This window comes from Helobdella robusta, assembly GCF_000326865.2.
Source record: "Helobdella robusta unplaced genomic scaffold HELROscaffold_5, whole genome shotgun sequence".
Classification (NCBI taxonomy): Eukaryota; Metazoa; Annelida; class Clitellata; order Rhynchobdellida; family Glossiphoniidae; genus Helobdella; species Helobdella robusta.
The window spans coordinates 191,693-209,548 of NW_008705254.1; the positions used below are offsets into that span (position 1 = coordinate 191,693).

General features: G+C 33.2%; 7 protein-coding genes across 7 annotated transcripts in view; 4 read left to right on the forward strand and 3 right to left on the reverse strand.

Moving 5' to 3' along the window:
- Nucleotides 1–1,601: 1,601 nt before the first annotated feature.
- HELRODRAFT_163048 (hypothetical protein) lies at nt 1,602–3,272 on the forward strand (the record flags this gene model as incomplete). The annotated part of the gene is made up of 8 exons (XM_009027038.1): nt 1,602–1,700; nt 1,853–2,032; nt 2,100–2,177; nt 2,237–2,272; nt 2,425–2,625; nt 2,699–2,888; nt 2,979–3,037; nt 3,204–3,272. The coding sequence occupies 8 exons, from the start codon at nt 1,602–1,604 to the stop codon at nt 3,270–3,272; spliced, it is 912 nt and encodes a 303-aa protein (XP_009025286.1).
- A 277-nt stretch (nt 3,273–3,549) lies between these two features.
- On the forward strand, nt 3,550–5,166 carry HELRODRAFT_163049 (hypothetical protein; the record flags this gene model as incomplete). The annotated part of the gene is made up of 2 exons (XM_009027039.1): nt 3,550–4,896; nt 5,023–5,166. 2 exons carry the CDS (start codon nt 3,550–3,552, stop codon nt 5,164–5,166), a joined length of 1,491 nt encoding a protein of 496 aa, XP_009025287.1.
- Nucleotides 5,144–7,386, reverse strand: HELRODRAFT_185063 (hypothetical protein). The gene is made up of 4 exons (XM_009027040.1): nt 6,753–7,386; nt 6,549–6,668; nt 6,263–6,404; nt 5,144–6,134 (listed from the first exon to the last, which is right to left on the reverse strand). The coding sequence occupies exons 1-4, from the start codon at nt 7,105–7,107 to the stop codon at nt 5,765–5,767; spliced, it is 987 nt and encodes a 328-aa protein (XP_009025288.1). The 5' UTR covers nt 7,108–7,386; the 3' UTR covers nt 5,144–5,764.
- Nucleotides 7,387–7,667: 281 nt separating this feature from the next.
- Nucleotides 7,668–9,644, reverse strand: HELRODRAFT_163051 (hypothetical protein; the record flags this gene model as incomplete). The annotated part of the gene is made up of 8 exons (XM_009027041.1): nt 7,668–7,882; nt 8,020–8,180; nt 8,268–8,344; nt 8,427–8,606; nt 8,738–8,830; nt 8,959–9,035; nt 9,213–9,285; nt 9,576–9,644. 8 exons carry the CDS (start codon nt 9,642–9,644, stop codon nt 7,668–7,670), a joined length of 945 nt encoding a protein of 314 aa, XP_009025289.1.
- A 755-nt stretch (nt 9,645–10,399) lies between these two features.
- On the forward strand, nt 10,400–13,288 carry HELRODRAFT_95192 (hypothetical protein). Its single transcript, XM_009027006.1, has 4 exons — nt 10,400–10,546; nt 10,963–11,143; nt 11,230–12,527; nt 12,590–13,288. Exons 1-3 carry the CDS (start codon nt 10,457–10,459, stop codon nt 12,366–12,368), a joined length of 1,410 nt encoding a protein of 469 aa, XP_009025254.1. The 5' UTR covers nt 10,400–10,456; the 3' UTR covers nt 12,369–12,527; nt 12,590–13,288.
- An 87-nt stretch (nt 13,289–13,375) lies between these two features.
- On the reverse strand, nt 13,376–14,374 carry HELRODRAFT_67728 (hypothetical protein; the record flags this gene model as incomplete). Its single annotated transcript, XM_009026880.1, has 4 exons — nt 13,376–13,609; nt 13,732–13,941; nt 14,037–14,113; nt 14,260–14,374. Coding segments are annotated over 4 exons (636 nt in total), but the record flags the coding sequence as incomplete, so codon positions are not given.
- Nucleotides 14,375–15,131: 757 nt separating this feature from the next.
- Nucleotides 15,132–17,856, forward strand: part of HELRODRAFT_163054 (hypothetical protein) — a gene marked incomplete at both ends in the record, with an annotated part of 4,924 nt that continues 2,199 nt past the window's right edge. The window contains 6 exons of the mRNA XM_009027042.1: nt 15,132–15,394; nt 15,469–15,760; nt 16,032–16,127; nt 16,213–16,353; nt 16,425–16,611; nt 17,219–17,382. Coding sequence (XP_009025290.1) covers nt 15,132–15,394; nt 15,469–15,760; nt 16,032–16,127; nt 16,213–16,353; nt 16,425–16,611; nt 17,219–17,382 — 1,143 coding nt within the window. The remainder of the gene's footprint in view (nt 15,395–15,468; nt 15,761–16,031; nt 16,128–16,212; nt 16,354–16,424; nt 16,612–17,218; nt 17,383–17,856) is intronic.

Below are 17,856 nucleotides of genomic sequence, written 5' to 3' on the forward strand. Positions count from 1 at the left end.
AAAGGGTTGTCGATACTCGCACTCGATGTACCGCACTGTACCGACATTTCGATATATGAAGCGAAATAATTGCTGTCTCCTTCACACACTCTGGTTATTCGACCCAATTTTCTGTCCAAATTTTTAAATATAAAAACAGAGCCAGCATGCCTGAAAATATTTACAAACGAAAAAGTTCTTTTATTAATGAAGCTGTAATGTATGCAAGAACAATTATTTTCAGTTATATTCCAATCCACCGAACTAGAACTTAAACGGTTGTCGATACCGAAAGCTTTTCTAAAAATGCCACTCATGTACTTGGATTCAGAGGACGGGTCATCGTTGTAATTTCCGACGTAAAGAGCTTGAACAATTTGTCCAGATACATTTGCACTGGTTACGACGGAGACAACTTTATTATCGGCGTAATTATCATCAACATTACAGACAAATCTCGATGTGTTTGCTTTCTCAACGACTTCCAAGTTATCTGGATTCCTCATCTCGCAAGATCCATTGTTGATGGAGCCACAAACGATCAACAATTTTGCCGCAGAATGAACGAGAAGAATTTTGTTGAAATTATCGCAACTATTTATTTTCTTTGCATTGTTCGTTGAACAACTACTATCTATAGAACTGTTCCCTTTTGTATTTTGCGAGTTCAAGATATCCAAACTACTACCATTCAATCTGTAGATCATGTTGATCTCCGTAGCAAATAAGAGAGACGTGTCTGGATCGTAGGCCATGTTCGTCCACTTGGAATTTGTGTTGCTAACTTTTAGAACGTTGGTCAGTTCCACGGAGCTGATGTGTACTAGCACGCTCAACATCGTGACCAGCAGAATCGGCTGGTGTTCACTTCTAATTATAGTGATCATTCTCATGTGTTCCATACTTTAAATTAAGGTTTCTTTCAATATTTTTTTCAATAATAATTTTGAATAAGTTTATTTGTGATAAAATATTGCTGAAATTTGTTCTGATTTTGAAACTTTTAACATAAACTTCCTAATTCGAAAATTGTATTTGATGTGTTATTTCTCGGTGATTCATTCATGTTTATATATCCTCAAAGTTCACATACAAACATACATACGTACGTACATACAAATGTACATACAAATGTACATGCATAAGTGTATTTATACAAACATTAAAATGTATTCATTCGTAAATACCAACACACACAAGTACATATTGTTAGCTTCTATTCATCAGTTTCATTCGTCAACAATGTGTACGTATATATATATATATATATATATATATATATATATATATATATATATATATATATATATATATATAATGGGTTAATTCTTTATTATCAAACAATCCATTGCTTGTCATTGTTGTAGCTGACGAATCGTTCTTTCTACCAATAGTCTCTTATCGTATCTTTCTCATGGTTATTCGTTCATATTTCCACTACGTATTTTTGAACAACTGCATTACAAATTGTTTTATAAAAACAAATTTGAAGAAAGCGCCGCACGATTTAAACATTGATGACGACACAAAATGACATCGCTATGGCGACCAATTACATTTGCACTCTATTTCGATTAGTGTAAATATCATTTTGTTTCGACGATATTGAAGCTTCCATTAAAATGAATTTGAAAAGCAAAATTCATTGCAAGTGCGCTAAAACAGTTCACTATAGAAACCTTTTGAAATGCAGCTTGATTTTATTCAGCACTATTATTTTGGTTAGTTGTTTGTGTGCTATCTTTTATCACCTTTTAGTAGGTAGGTACAGACTATAGAGAGAAGATAAAGTATAAGTGATTGAATAAAATTATGTAGAAAAAACAACGAAAATGATGATAATGTTAATGATTTATTGAAATTATATACTTAGGTGGCAGGTAGTGGCATATTCGGGGCAGGAATGTATGCGAGGTCGTTGTTAGTGAGGAACCGCATGTATTTCTTGGGACAACTCCTCAACATTCCTTCATTCCTTGGCCTCTTCTGCGTCTTAATCGCTCTTCTCTGTATTTACGGGATATTTAAGGACAATAAATTCATTTTAATTATTGTTAGTTGTGAAAATGTTCATTTGATAACAGCTGTAGTCGTGAAATAAAATTGAAAACCTTTTCCAGTTAGCCACAGTCATCTTCGTCAGTTTTCTTTTCATGTCGATGATTTCTGGCTTCTTGATGAGTGTCAAAAATTATAATGTAAGTAATGATAATAAAAACAATAATCATAGTAGTTACTAACATTATATTTTTGTTAGCTGCCAAATTTCCTGAAAGAACTTTCAAGTTACCAGGTGAGCCGGATGGATGACAGCTTGGAAATCTTACAAACCGTTGTATGAAATTTACGGATTAGTCATTTATTTTTTGATTTTTTAAGTTCAATAAGTTTTTTTTTCGTTGAAAATATTGAAACTTTTAATGGACGTTGAATAATGTTTCTTAGGTGGAATGTTGTGGTATGAGTGGCGCTGCAGACTGGGTCATGAATTCAGACCTGCAATCCGTCAATCACCTGCCTGAATCATGCTGTAAATTTAACTCGGAACTTGACGGAAAGTGCGATATCGTGCTCATTAGAAACGACGATGACATCGACCAGTACGATGGAGATGATGAAACGAACAAAACGCTTTCCTCTGCAAGTGTCAGATAACATTTTATGCAGTTTTTTGTATCTTGTCAAATATTATATTTCAAACCATTTATCTTAATTGTAGAAATGTAGGAAGAAAGGTTCGATGTTTTCAAAGATGTTCGTAACAGCACTGACCGTAACTTTCTTGCTGACTGCCGTTCAACTTTTCATGTTTGTGGCCACAGTCTTCCACATCAATAATTTGTTTGAACGTGAGAAGAAGATCAATGTGCGGAAAGCCGAGAACAAAAACTCAACGAGACACATCAGAGGTACGTAATGCAAACTCGTTAAAGTTCTGTAGCTGTTTTAGTTTTGATATTTGATGATTCTACTCTCTAAATTGAATTTACTGTTTGTAGGATCAGATCAAAAATATGACAAAGTAGACTCTCATGGCAACAAATATTTAAAAATTAACGTTTGAAGATTAATGTTCTCACTTGATTTGCTGTTAAGCGTTTGCAATTTAGAAATGTTTAAATAAAAATGTCAATTGTACTTGGTTAAATTGAAAGTTTTGGAGACAGATGTATGCTGTGCGAGTAGCGTATGTAATAATTACCATAAAATGTATCCAACGCCAGCCGATGGTATTTGCACAACTTGTATACAAATTGTGCGGCCGAACCGCCGAACTTTCTGTCGATCACTGATTTAATGTTGAATTCGCTTTTAGTTTTTTTTAGGTGAGTGCTCGATTTTCTCTGCGAAGTTGTTAATAAAAGTTGTTAATATAAAATGGGTTAGGAGTTGCCGTCATTCTTTGCAACTTTTTAAAATCATAGATCAGAAAAATATTTAAGTTTTTAAAAAAAATTACATCTAATTTTAAATATAAAATATTAAAATTGGAATTAACAATTAATAATGTTTTTTGTTTATTTTAAAATTTAATGTTTAAAGTTTAATAAACTTTAAAAATCTTTAATAATGGAGTTGAAAGTTTTCACTGAAGATGGCATATCGCGAGTGATCAGTGGAGTGACGGATCAAACTACCTGCCGAGATGTGATGGTGGCCGTGGCACAGGCAACTGGTTCTCAGGGAACCTACAGCATGCTCCTTCTCTGGGGCAACATTGCAAAAACTCTTTTGCCCAATGACAAACCGATGGATATTGTGAAAAACTTTGCAGAGTCATCTACAAACACTCGCTTTCTTATTAAACTTAACAACAGTCGTAGTAGTAACAACAATAATCTCAAGGTGAGCGTTGCTAACAAATTAAAACAAGTGACTGATAACAAAAAAACTGCTGTCCTCAACATAGACAAACCAATCCGACAGAAGCAGCATAGACTTAAAAAGGCTCACACATTCAATGCACCTTTTTCAACTAAAACCAACTTCTTCAGCAAATATGAAGACTCTCAACATCAAAAAATGATGTGTGATAATTTAAAAAATATTGACCAATCAAATGCCAAACCACTAAATGAGCCTGACATTAACAACACCGCTGAAACCATAGGACCATCAAATAGAGATAACTTCAGTGAGTTATATTCAAAAATAGACAAAAAGAAATCTGCTCCAGTTCCAAAACCCAGGACAACTGTCACACGAAACCTCCCTATTCCAATGAACATTCCTCCTCAAGGGCCTGCCAGTGAGGAAACCAACTTTCAACTGCTTTCAACTGATGGTAAGAAGAATTTGAAAAAAAGTGATCTTTTTGCCTTCAAGCCCTTGCCTCTTAAAAATAATTTATCAAACAAAAACTTGCCTGTCAGCAAAAACTTAGCCATGTTGCAAGAAAACAACATTGAACACAGCGGTAGCAGCAAGTACAAGAAGTCAAAGTGCAGCAACACAGATGCTCTGAAAAAGAAACTGAATGATAAAATGCTCGACCTGCAACAACAGCAGCAAGAAATTCAATTATTAAACAAAGGTTCCAACTTAATTTTTGTTTTGAAATTCAATAGAATACATTTTCAGTTAAAAATTATTGTTCATTTCTCCTTAGAAATTGTGGACATTACAGAAGCGAGTAACGATGTTCATGGAGACAACAGAGAAATAGAAAAAGAACAAGCACTGGAGCAAAAATTAGATGCAGATATCCAGAGGTTAGATAGAGATGGTTGGAAAGAGAAGTTAGAGGAAGAGAGTGAAAAAGTAAGAGTATTGAAAGAACATGATGACGAAATCAACAGCTCACTATTGATGATCAGTAATGAAATTTTAAAAACGAATTTGGCCATCGAAGCCTTACACAAAGAAATAAAGTCAGAAGAGGAGTTGTGTGAAGTCATACAGCAGGAAACAATGGTGGTGCATTTTTTTCTTCCAGTCATTATTCATCTCATTGTCATATTCATTCATTGTAACCACCTATATCTGTTTCAAATTATCTTCAAACACTTTCTTTAATCCCTAATCTCTTGAATCAACCCCCAGAAAATGAAGCAGGATGGAGATGGACAGATAGAAGAATTGAAAAGTGAACTTGAAAGAATGACAAACGATCTTAGCAGACATAACAAACTCATCAATGAACAGCTTGTTGAAATTTCACAGAAACAATCACAAATCAACTCTTGAAGTTAAAAATAAATACACAATGGTTCTAATTTATTTTAAAATAAAATTCTTTTTATAAAACTAAGCCATATTTTTACGTGACATTCCTACAGGTGCATACAATTATAGTACAACCATTGGCTGCTAGCCTAAATTCCAGCATTATTTTGCTTTGCTATTCAACATACAGTTAGCATGCAGAGAGTGTAAGCCAGAATAGGTGTCAAACTATACACATATAGTTAGCTTATTTAAAATTTTTCAAAATTGAAGTTCAACAGCTTGTGAAATTTAGATGAAAAAATTAGTAAAATAATTGTGAAACAAGCAAAATAAAACACACCATGAAATAAATTTACAGAAAATTTAGTGTGTTGAAGCCACATCAGTCCAAATTAAAATGAAGTGAAATCTATCTTATAAAAATAGGATTTTGTTTTTTAAATAAATTAATAAACTGGATGATGGGCTTCAGTCAAAAGACTAAGAACAAGTATTTATTAAATATTTAAATAAGTTGTGTGTTTGCGTGCTGACAATAAGCTAAAATCAGTAGAGAAAAAATGAAATAAAATATATGTACATGGGACAGTCAAATTGATTGTCATTGAATTTATTTTCATTTGAAAACTTTAGCAAGTTGCAACAGAGCCAATGCTCCTTTCATGGTGTCATCGCTTTCTATCGATGTTTTCTCTGTAGTGAGAGATTCGACTAGCAATCTTTTTCTAGGCCCATCACAACTTGTCCTAATTTCCTGATCATGTTCATCGTTGATGTTGGCATCAAGACTGATGGTAGCCAGTGTCGACGGGGCAAAGAGTTGTTTTCTGTTTTTAGTCTTTGGTGTTGCTACATCTTCCAGAGGATCAGCATTTTCCTGCTCTGGTAATGATTCTGGGGAGCTGAAGAGAGATCGTTTGGTGCTTGAACTGTGCAACGCCTGTCGATGTTTGTATGGGGTTCTTTCGTGGCGAGTTGAAAAGTACCTGGTCAGAGATTTAATAGAATGAAAGTATTATTCTTCTTTATTTTTATATATAATAAAATTTTAGCAATTAGAATAAAATAATTCTTGAAATAAATGGCAGAAGATAAAATCCATGAAAAAAATTACCTGCTGAGCCATTCTCTGACCATGGGAGCAGTGGAAGATTCATCGACAGCGGGGAGAGGCATGTTGTCATCATCCCTTAAAAGTGCCACATTTGGGTGGTCAGGGCAGTGTCGATTCGCATGGGTAAACCTTATGTTGCAACCTAAATAGTCATGGGTTGATGTGGTCAAACGATTTGTAAATAAAAATTAAAAAACATGAAAAGATAAAATAGTAAGTATATTATTACACATACACTATTTAAATTTCAAAAATATCTTATAGATAGTATTTTTTAAATACTGACTCTTAACAGAGCAAATGAATGGTTTTTCCCCAGAGTGCAGCCTCTGATGAGTCTTTAACTGGCCACTCTGACAAAATGCCTTTGTGCAGTTTGGGTAGTCACAAATGTAAGGACGCTCACCTAGAAAGAACAATTTATTTAAAAAAATAAAATCATGGCTGACTTACAAAACGTATTTATTTATGAAAAAATATCAATAGTCACCAGTGTGTGTTCTCATATGAGCAGCCAGCGATTTTTCTCTAGGAAAGATCCTGCCACATGTAGGACATTTGATCGAACTGTCGTTATTTGTCGATCCATGGCTGATCAGGGAAGTTAGGGTGGCAGCCTTGGGTCTGCCTCTCTTAATCAAATCACCCCCTGATTCCGGAGAACTCCAGGGAAGCGATGGCGAACATGGCGTCATCGGAAATCCGTTGTTTCTCTCCGGACTGAACAGTTGACATCTTTCGTGCGAAGCAAACGGCGGAGTCGACGTGATGGTGTAATAATGGGTAGTAAGCATATTTTGAGATCTTAGAGGCGACGTAAAATGGGGTTCACTTATAGCGGCCATTTTTCAGTACTTAGTGGAGAAACTGGCTTTAAAGTTTAAATGCAAGCACGAGCGATTCCCTCCACAATTTTACAACTCCCGCGTTATAAACAATGAGAGCTGTACAGCTTTCAAAAGATTATAAATCGCTGTTTCTGAGTTTTGGTGAATTCTTTCATTCCTACTTAAAACTTTACAATTTTATTTGTACAGAATTAAATAATTTGAAGTTAGGTTTTTCTAAATTAAAACAAAAACAATGACTAATAACATTTCGACAAAAAAAGATTTTTAATTAGCATCTGCTACAGCCTGATGACATTGCTCAATGCTTCCATCCAATTCTATCTCATTTTAGCGTTTCAAGCCATGCATATCAATTTTATTTTTTATTTATAATTTTAAAATATTTTCTTTCCTATTTTATATTGGTTTTCCATTCCAGGATTTTTGGAATATTATATTAAATTTTATCAAACTTGTCTAAATGAGATATTATTTATTTATACACATCAAAATTTAGTTAAGAACGAACAAAATAATGAATTCTTTGAATGAATGAATGAATTTCTTTTTTTTTCTCAATCCGTTGCTTCGATAGGAATTCTGTTCTCATCATGAACAACTTCCACATGAATAATTCCCATTGCAATTGCATAAATTAACATTGATCCAATAACAACAATTGATGCTATTAATAGCTGCTTTCTTTTATGTGGAAATTCTCCAAGTTCTATTGTCTCTTTCATTTTCTCTTTCATTTTTTCTGATTCTTCATTTTTTATTCTCATCAATTCTGGGTGAAAAAATTATAGACAATTTGATCAATCATGTCATCACCATCTGCAACAATGATATCTTCAACTCAACGTTAGCACCACCATCATCATCCACATTACAATGACACAATCAACAAACGCCACAAGAACCAACCATCCCTACTCTCAGGAAAGTAGTTATCAATCACCCTCTGACAGAATCTAGTGAGGTTAGTACAACATCTGAGATGAACAAGCAAGCTATTGGTTGGCAGGGCACCAATGAAATTCATTGGGGCCAGCAATCCAAAAATTAGGGCATCCAATGATGATGGTCTAAAGTAGGTCAACGTTGTTAGTAAAACAACGTTTTGAAATACTGCAGTTAATAAATAATTATAAAATATTATCGAGTATGTTTACTTTTCGCCAAAGATGTATGATTTATCTCCCAGCTTGGACGACAGAATATTCAAGCATTCTTTAGCATTGTTAATTATCTTAGGTAGAAATTATTTATTTAAATTTTCAATAAGTTATAATAATGATTAATAATAGTTTTCAAATTCTTTACAAATATACTTGTAAATTTCTAGCTGCCTCTGTGAGATTTTTTAGAGAACAATCATTTTCATGTCTGTGCTGTATCCTGTTTCGTTCACTAATTGGTAAAATTAGTGAAAGTGGAAATGGAAGTTTGGAGCCCCAGGATGGTCTAGTGATGTCCAAGTAATTTTGCGTGTGAGTCCAGAATAAATGCTCCTTTCAAAGAATTTAATGTTAATTTAACAAATTAATAACTGTATTAAATGATGATACAATAACATTATCAGTAACACGATAATTATTCAATTATAAATAATTATAAACTAATTATAAAAGTTGATGCTAACAACAGCAGGCATGAGTTTTTTATTGATCAGTGATGTGTAAGCCAAACAATCTGACTGGTTTGTTGTTTTCAAGTGTGAGTCACAATCATATTTCTACAGTGTGGGAATTTTGTATTTTGCATTCAAGTTTATGTTAATTTTTGAGATAAAAAATAATGAAATAATTAAAAAATATTTAAATAATTGTCTACGAGTAGAAGTGTTCAAAAGGATGTTGGTACCTGATCTTTAAGGAATTCAATTATTCTATCACTACCTTTCACAATGGTGTTTTTCTGAGTTAAAACAGGAAAACAATCTAAAAATTACAATTTAGAATGTTTATTTTTAACTCACAACAGAAGCAAGATTTTAAAATTTTAATAATAAGAATATTTGATAAAAAAATTAAGATTTTAGTGATCAACAGTTTATTAATTAGTGGGGTAACAACAGAAGTAACTGATTACCTACTAATCAAACAAACTAAACTCACGTATTGATGAGGTCCATTTGCTTGATATGTCATGCACTGTCAATGAGGGGATGTCGGAAAACTGGCAATAAGCCTGCAAAATGTATGAATTAAAAAGTAAAACGATATTATTATAATGAAAAATTAAACACTAAAGAAACAGTATGCCCAATTTCATTTGTTAAAAAAAACATTTTATTTAATTTTTTAATTTTTAATGCTAATGAATCTAACCTAACCTAAATTAATTAAATTCTATTTAGTATTTACTAAATACTATTTAGTATTTACTTACTCTGTAATGTAATTGATAACTAGAAAATATGACTGATGCTACTTTTTCCTTTCATTCTATTTCTAGCAATTTCATTTCACGACACTAACTAGTGTGATTAGGCAGTCAGTGTCAATCGACGGCAGGCCCCAATGCTTTCCCCAAACTGATAATTCCATCGTTAAAGTTTATTACCACAAATGATTAAAAGTAAATAAATGATAAATGAAAACGGGAAGCGATTTCAAATTGAAATTTTTAAATGTTATGTGTTATACTTGTTAGGAGTAAGCTCTAGCGGCGAATGCTATAAGACCGGAGAAAATTAAAATTAAGGTAGATTTTTTTACGTTAATTTTGCCCTCCAAAAAAATATTTAGTGATATTTAATTTAATTTTTAATAAATTTTATATATTTTTAAACTTAAGATCATTAAGTTTCCTAAAAATTATTTCCAGGGCGACTTTTTAATGCTTTACACGATTTATAGTTTTTAAAAACATGGAGTATGTTTCTAGTGTTATTTACTTTTATATGATTAAATTTCATCGTATTTCTATTTTTTAAGATAACATTATTAATGAAATGATTATTTTTCAATTAAACAAAAGAAATTTAATTTTTTTCAATCAGTTTGCCTTGCGTCACATCAACTATGACAAGTGACTTCCGAATCATACAGAACCCATTTTGTTGGTATTTTTTCTGATATTTTCTTTAAAAAACCGATCTAAGTTCTTACACTGTTTTAATTTTTCGTGCTTTCATCAACAAATACTTTCAATGGTTCACTCTTTCCTGTCTCCCCAAAATAAAAATTAAGATGATACAACCGAAACGAAACCTCAGTGCATCGAAGATCTAAAAATTGAACACCAGCCAACCACTACTAAAACAAGATCTAGCAACAACAACCCGAACAAACGATCTAGACACCAGTGCACAGTCTGCAACAAGGGATTTGCCAGGTCTGACGGGGTGAAGCGTCACATGCTAATTCACACAGGTGAAAAACAGTTTGCCTGCCAGCAGTGTCCCAAAAGATTCACCCAATCTGAACATCTGAAAAAACACCAAAAGGTTCATATGAACGGAGGGCATAGGAAGAATAGTATCAAGTTGTCTTGCCTTCCCCAAGTACTTTAATTTACCTTTTATCTAATTTTATATAATAAGTGATAATAATAGTTTGGGTCAAATTCCTGATTTTAATTTTTCCAAATGGCAACAAAAATTAATTTAAAGTGTCTGGAAAAATAGATTTCACATTATTATAATCTAACAAAAGCATCACCTACTCAATTACAACAAATAACAGCTCAAATAACAGTCAAATTCCTGATTTTAATTTTTCCAAATGGCAACAAAAATTAATTTAAAGTGTCTGGAAAAATAGATTTCACATTATTATAATCTAACAAAAGCATCACCTACTCAATTATAACAAATAACAGCAAGTTTGGCAAGTTCAGTCAAGCAGTGGTTCGATCCCAGAGGCATTAATCTTAGACAACAAAATGTACGAGTGTTCGGAGTGTCACAGGCAGTTCAAGTACCTGGACAACTGCAAGAGGCACATCAGGACTCACACAGGAGAGAAGCCCTACTTCTGCCCCCTCTGCAACAAACAGTTCTCCCATGCTGGTGCACTGCTACCACATCAGAGGACTCACTCAGGTTATTTCATTTTATTTCCTTGAAGTAACTTTGAACATTTTTTGATTTAAAACTAATGGAATCAATATAAATACTTTTGAAATCAGGGGAACGTCCGTTTGAGTGCACAGTGTGTTGCAAGCGGTTCACAGTGGCGGGCAACTTGAAGCGCCACATGCAGATCCACACAGGGGAACGACCTCACGCATGCAACATCTGCATGAAGCACTTCTCACAGGCAGAGCATCTCAAGAAACACCTGAGAGTGCACATGGAGGACAGGCCTAAGGCTGGCAGGAAGAAAAATTCACAGCAACAACAACAACAGTTTATGGGTAGTACTGCAACTACAAATTGTAACAACACAACTACTGCGAGTAATGGTGGTGCTGGTAGCAACAACGGTGCTACCACAACACAGCAAAATACAACTGCAGCTACAACAACTGCCACAACATCCCAACAGCAGCAGCAGAGCAACAACACAACATCTCATAACCAAACTGGAGTGACACAAACTCGCAACAATCCACATTCTCATCAACTGACTATTGCACAACATTTACTGCAGCAACAACAACAGCAGCAGCAGCAAAACAATCAACCACAAGTACTCAACCAGATGAATCAGCAGCAGCAGCAGTCAACACTTTCCTTGCAGCCACTGCAGTTAACTGCACATCAACAACTTCAGCAACAAATTCAGCAAACTCAGCAACAAATCCAGACATCAACTCAACAGTTACAACAGGTTCAGACATCACAGAATCAACAATTGCAGCAGCAACAACAATCCATCCAAGCCAATCAACTTCAGATGCAATCACAGCAGCATGTGATGCAAACACAGCAACAACAACAGCAACAACAACTCCTGGCACAACAACAACAGCAAATAATACAACAGCAACAACAACAACTACAACACCTCCACCAACAGATACAGCAGCTGCAGCAGGTGCATCAACAGCAGCTGCAGCAACAGCAGCAGCAACAGCAGCAGTTGCAACAACAACTTCAGCAACAGCAACTGCTTCTCAAGCTAAAGGAGCCACAACAAGCTCAACAACAACATCAACAACATCAGCAGCAACCATCACAACAGCAACATCAGCAACAGTTAATTCACCATCATCCAGTTATATTTTCAAAATCTGACAACAACAACAACAATACGTCTACCACTACCAACAACAACAATAACAACAATAATAATAGTAACAGCAATGGTAATAACAATAATTAACTGAAACTGAAAGATGAACAATTAGTGAAGACAATCCTAGCCCACTCATAATAACAAATAATTAATAATTTATTTATGTACATAATGTAACTATTATAGATAGATATTTTCAACATACAACAGATTATATATGTACAAGTATTTGCTATACGTTGCTATATATATATATATATATATATATATATATATATATATATATATATATATATATATATAATATAATATAATGCATGTTTCTTCATTATGATTGCTTATATTCCATTGATAAATATGTATGTATATATGTCTATACATGTTTGTATAAATATGTGGATATATATATGTATATGTATATATATATATGTGTGTGTGTGCGTGTGTGTGTGTGGGAGTTTTGTATGTGATACTCGTTTTTACTTGTTTATCTATCTACATACACTTTAAGTAAACACACTTTTAACTTTTTTATTTTTCCTTTTATAATTTTAATCATGCAAATATATATATGTATATATATGTGCGTGTGTGTGTACGTGTATTTAAAGATGTTATAAATTACATTTGTTACATTTATTTTTTAGTTTTTGATTTGTTAATTTTAGTTAATTGATCAATAATAAAGTTTAATAAATTGTTCATTAATTATCAATATTCATTTAGCTCTAACGCACGTATGTCATTACGACGATGTTTATTATGTATATATATATATATTGTTTAGTTGAATTATGTTAGGTGTTATAATTTTGTTACTAATGTATATAAAATTATACTAATGGGGGATGGATGAATAATGGAATGAGTGATTGAGAGAATGAATGTATGGATGAATTAGCAAACAAAGAATGAATATTTAACATATTTGAAAGTTACTCATTGTAATTCCATTGATTTTATTTCATTTTTGTACTTTTGACCTTTAAAGAACAACATGGCTTTGATTTTTTTCGTTTTTGTGTTTTGACTGATAACCTTTTAAACTAGGGCAAGTGTTAGTTCGCCCACGTTGCAACTGGTTTAAAGTGAATTCAGTCAATAACTGTGAGGTCATCGTTAAAGTAGAGATGTACGTATTGCAAGTATTCCGTATCATCCATTTTTAGGTTATAAAATTCGAAATCGTCATCTTTAATTCCATTCTCTTCAAGAGTTTTGTTCATATCCAGCACCACTCCGTCATATTTCCATGTGTAACTGTTTGCATGCAGATTGTAAGCTAAATACCTTCTCAATATTTCGTTTATCGTTTCTTCAGAACAAACCTATATATTTAAATTCAACTGTTTTATAAATGTTCATTCAATACATTCACTGGATATTATCACAGGTTATTTCGTGCAAGTAGGTAAAGATTTGTATAAATAGTTGTGCTAGCCTCTATAACGTCTTGTTGAGATGTGAGAGTGTTGATGATTTTCAGCTTTCTTGTTTTCTTCGTTAGGTGGCCTATGTAGTAGTTACTGTCTTTCCACCACGGGGTACCAAAATCGTTTGCCCAATCGGATGACGGGTATGGCGGTGGTACGTGCACGTATCTGCCGTACGGGGTGTAAATTAAGGAAATGTTTGTCAAGGGGTCCAAGTAACGTCGGGGCTGGAAATTCAATTTTTGTATTGTTTAAAGTTTAAAAAATGTTATTTTATTTTAAAACTGTAATTTATAAATAATTGTTTTCATTCTGTACATACTTCTTCTGTTATTTCGTCGAACCAATGCGAAATATCTTTTCCTGCTGCTTCTATAATTGGTTTCATGAGGATACTTCCTGGACAGTGTATCAATTTTTTATTAATTAGTGATAAACAAATTGTTATAATAAACAACTGATGACTTATTTATAGATATTAATTGTTTATTAATGATACAAAGTGAATGTTTATTTTCAACTTTTCTTTATTTTAAAATTTAAACCTTTGTTTTTCTCGCTCAGTTGGCTCAAATTGTAAACTTTTCCGAGCAAGGAGACCCAAAGGTCGTCATAAGTATTGTGGGCTAGGACTTCGTACGGTGTGTAATATCTCATTTTTCCGTCAAATTACTTTTTTAGTTGAAAAATTTACTCATTTTCTTCAATTCATAACTCAATACCTCCGTTTGAAAACATTTTTGTCAATCTCGTTTCTATAGTAATCGAGGCTCAATGTTTAAAGTTAACATTGGTCTTCGCTATATAATTGGTATAATTATTTAAATTTAGTATTCCAGTATTTGAATTATTTCTGGGATAATTACATTAAGCGTTCAATTAAAAACTTAATTGAAATAATCCGTCCTGAGTATTTTTGCGGCTCCTAAGCTAAACGATGCATTGCTTTTGGCCTTTAAACTTTTATTTTGATTTTGCTTCCGGTAATTTATTTAATTTAAAAGGAAGGACTAGCAATTATTCGTTAACAAGCAAAATAACTTTATTTTATTTTTTAATTTATTTCACTTAACATCTTTTTTCATCAGCACGTCTTCATTAATTTCTATTTTTTTATTTCGGAGGCATTGTTTTACTTGCCGAAATCTCCATCGTGCAATAACGAAACCTGACCAACTAGTAAGGTGCTGTGATTGCGAAACCGCTAGTTGAAAATTCCAGTCAAAAATTTATTTGGAAATTAATTTTTCTAACTTTTTGATTTTATTTTTTAAAAATTCACTTTTTGTTTTTGTGTGTATTTTATATCTGCCATACTAAAGATATATTTTTCATTTTCACCACAACAAATTAGGAGAAGCACAATACTACAAACCAAAGGTTGTCTGGGTTTTGTGTTTGGCCGGATTGAAAGAAGATGAGCCATGCGGTACTCGAATATCATAGTCGAGGGTTTGAGACCCACCGCTACGTGTATTCGCGTATGACGTCATGCAACCCCAACAACTTCATGAACCCACCATTTACTTACAACAACGGCAATCTTTACAACAAATTTCTACCACAATATGCCAGCCAAATCGCAATTCAATCTGGCAACAATGGCATCTACATTCCAAATCAAATCTACTCGCAACAGTTTGGGCCAAAAAAGAATAAAAAAATGAAGGGTCTTTCTAGGTTGGTCATTTCTAATTCTACATCTTGAAATATTTTCAAAAATATAATTGAAATTTTGATTAAAATTTGTCCAGATTAGACAGTGAGATTGGATATTTCTGCAAGTGTATGGAACCAACTGAAACTGCCAACAAAGAAAGAGAGAATGTTGTAACGAGAATTAGAGCAGCAGTTGAAAGCTGCATAGACCCAGTAAAAGTTGAAGTGTTTGGGAGTTTCAAAACAGGGTTGTACCTACCTTCAAGTGATATTGATATTGTAGTTTTTCATAAGTGCCCTGTCACTCCATTTGATATTTTGAAGAAAGCTCTTGTGGAAGCTCAAGTGTGTGATGAGGATAAAATTCTTGTTCTCTATAATGCTACAGTGAGTATGAATATTTTGAAAATTGTTGTTTTTTTTAATGGCTTTGCATGTTAATATAACATAATATAATAATATATAATATAACATGTTAACGCATTTTTAATGTTAAGCATTGTCATGTGTCATATTTAGTTTAGATGCAATATAGTTGTATATGTGTGTATAGATTGAATTTGTATAGTTGCAATGTGCTCACCTGACATGTTTGTGTGCATTCTGTTTACATGTGTGTTTCAACTTTTTATTTTTCTGATACATTAACATTCAACAGGTACCAATTATAAAGCTGATGGACAGGCAAACAGATGTCAAAGTTGATATAGGATTCAATATTGATAATGCAACTAAAAGTGCCATCTTCATCACTGTGAGTTTGATTTATTCTGACTAAATATCATAATCACGTCATTCATCAATCACCTATCAGTCAGCACATCCCTAACCCTTAACAGGCCTCACTAAATCAGTGGACCCCAATGAAAAGTTTGCTCCTAGTTTTGAAACAATTGCTGATTGACAAAGACTTGAATGAGGTCTACTCAGGAGGAATAAGCTCATACAGTCTCACGTTGCTCATTTTGTATTATCTTGAGGTCCGTTTTATTTTCTATCAAATTCACAATAATTTTTACTACTCGACCTTCTTACCAAACTAAAAAAACAGCTGACAATCCACCCTAACTCCGTCACATCAAAAAGTCTGTCCCCCGCTGCCCTTCTACTAGATTTCCTCGAATACTTTGCCTACCGTTTCGACTACCGAACTTTCGGAATTGGGGTAAGTCCGTGCTGTCTATTGCACAAACCTTTTGTCAGCGATGCCCTCGTTATCCGAGATCCCCTCTGCCCTAGTTAGTGCCTAATTTTAACATTATAATTAGCTGTGATGATTTAGTGCTAATTATGATGTTGTAATTAGTGGTAGTCGTAAAGTTATCAATGTTGATCCTGATGTAATATTGTTAATATCAACCACCAAATCTGTTGTTCTGGTTTTTGATACTAAGAAAATTGTGGGAGACAGACATACATAGGTACATATGTGCATACATACACATACATACACAGGTACAAATACATACATGCATGCATACAATAACATATAGATATTTAATACATCTACCAAGTCAACATTTTTTATTGATTTTTTTTGAAAGGGCAATGTTAAACGTAACATAACTTGAAGGATTTCAGGCATAAAATATATTTTTAGAAAGCAAGAACGTTGTTTCATATTGCCACTCTGGTCAATTAATTGTTATGTATTTTCTACAATTATAAAGTTATTGTTATTCTATTGTTATGTAAAGTCTGATGTAATACTGTGATTGTACATAATTTACATTTGTAATGGCTTATTAATATATTTAAACTATAATCTTATTCATGATGTACTACCATAATTGTAACATATTTTCCAAATTGTTATCAACTTAACTGATCTGACAAACCAAACAGGCAATGATGTGGCCAGAGGTTCCTATAGATTCTCATGTGTTCAAAGTGCATTTAAAGAGGCTTACAATAAGTTACACATGTCTCTACAGCAGCAGCAACAACACCAACAGCCTGTGATCAACAGCAGTTGTAGTGGCAGTAGTATTTTAGGTTGTATCATTAGAGTTAACCAACTACTGCTACTACCATCTATATCTTATCAGAATATTAGGTCTGCGTGTGTGTGTGTGTCCGTGTGTGTTTGCGTGTTTATTTTTGTTTGTGTTTATGTATTTTCTTTGTGTAAATCATTTGAAATGTTTGTAAATTCTGTTTTTTAATTTACTAGGTTGGTGCAAAAATAATGCTGTTTTTTAGTACCATCCTTTGCCTGCTCTCATTGCAATCACATGTTTGCTGTGTTTTTGTCACGTGTGTGTGTGTTTGTGTTTGATGGGCCAGTTGTTGTTATACTAGGGAGAAATTAAATTAATCTCAAAATTTACTTAACTTGCTATCATAACTAGGTATGTATGCTCTTCCTCTCTCTTTTTCAGATGCTCTCACTCTCTCTCTCACTCTCTCTCTCTCTCAAGCCTATCTGCATAATGAATTTGGATAACAACATTTTCATTAAATTTTCATGATGTGATGAACTC

Bases quoted from the DNA above. Each gene is read 5' to 3' on its own strand.
- HELRODRAFT_95192 (XM_009027006.1), top strand. From the start codon at position 10,457: ATGCTAATTCACACAGGTGAAAAACAGTTTGCCTGCCAGCAGTGTCCC. The intron at 10,547-10,962 runs GTTCATATGAAC...TCGATCCCAGAG, and splicing joins ATCTGAAAAAACACCAAAAG to GCATTAATCTTAGACAACAA. The intron at 11,144-11,229 runs GTTATTTCATTT...TTTTGAAATCAG, and splicing joins ACATCAGAGGACTCACTCAG to GGGAACGTCCGTTTGAGTGC.
- HELRODRAFT_185063 (XM_009027040.1), bottom strand. From the start codon at position 7,107: ATGGCCGCTATAAGTGAACCCCATTTTACGTCGCCTCTAAGATCTCAA. The intron at 6,405-6,548 runs GTCAGTATTTAA...ATGACTATTTAG, and splicing joins ATTCATTTGCTCTGTTAAGA to GTTGCAACATAAGGTTTACC. The intron at 6,135-6,262 runs GTAATTTTTTTC...ATCTCTGACCAG, and splicing joins GTCAGAGAATGGCTCAGCAG to GTACTTTTCAACTCGCCACG.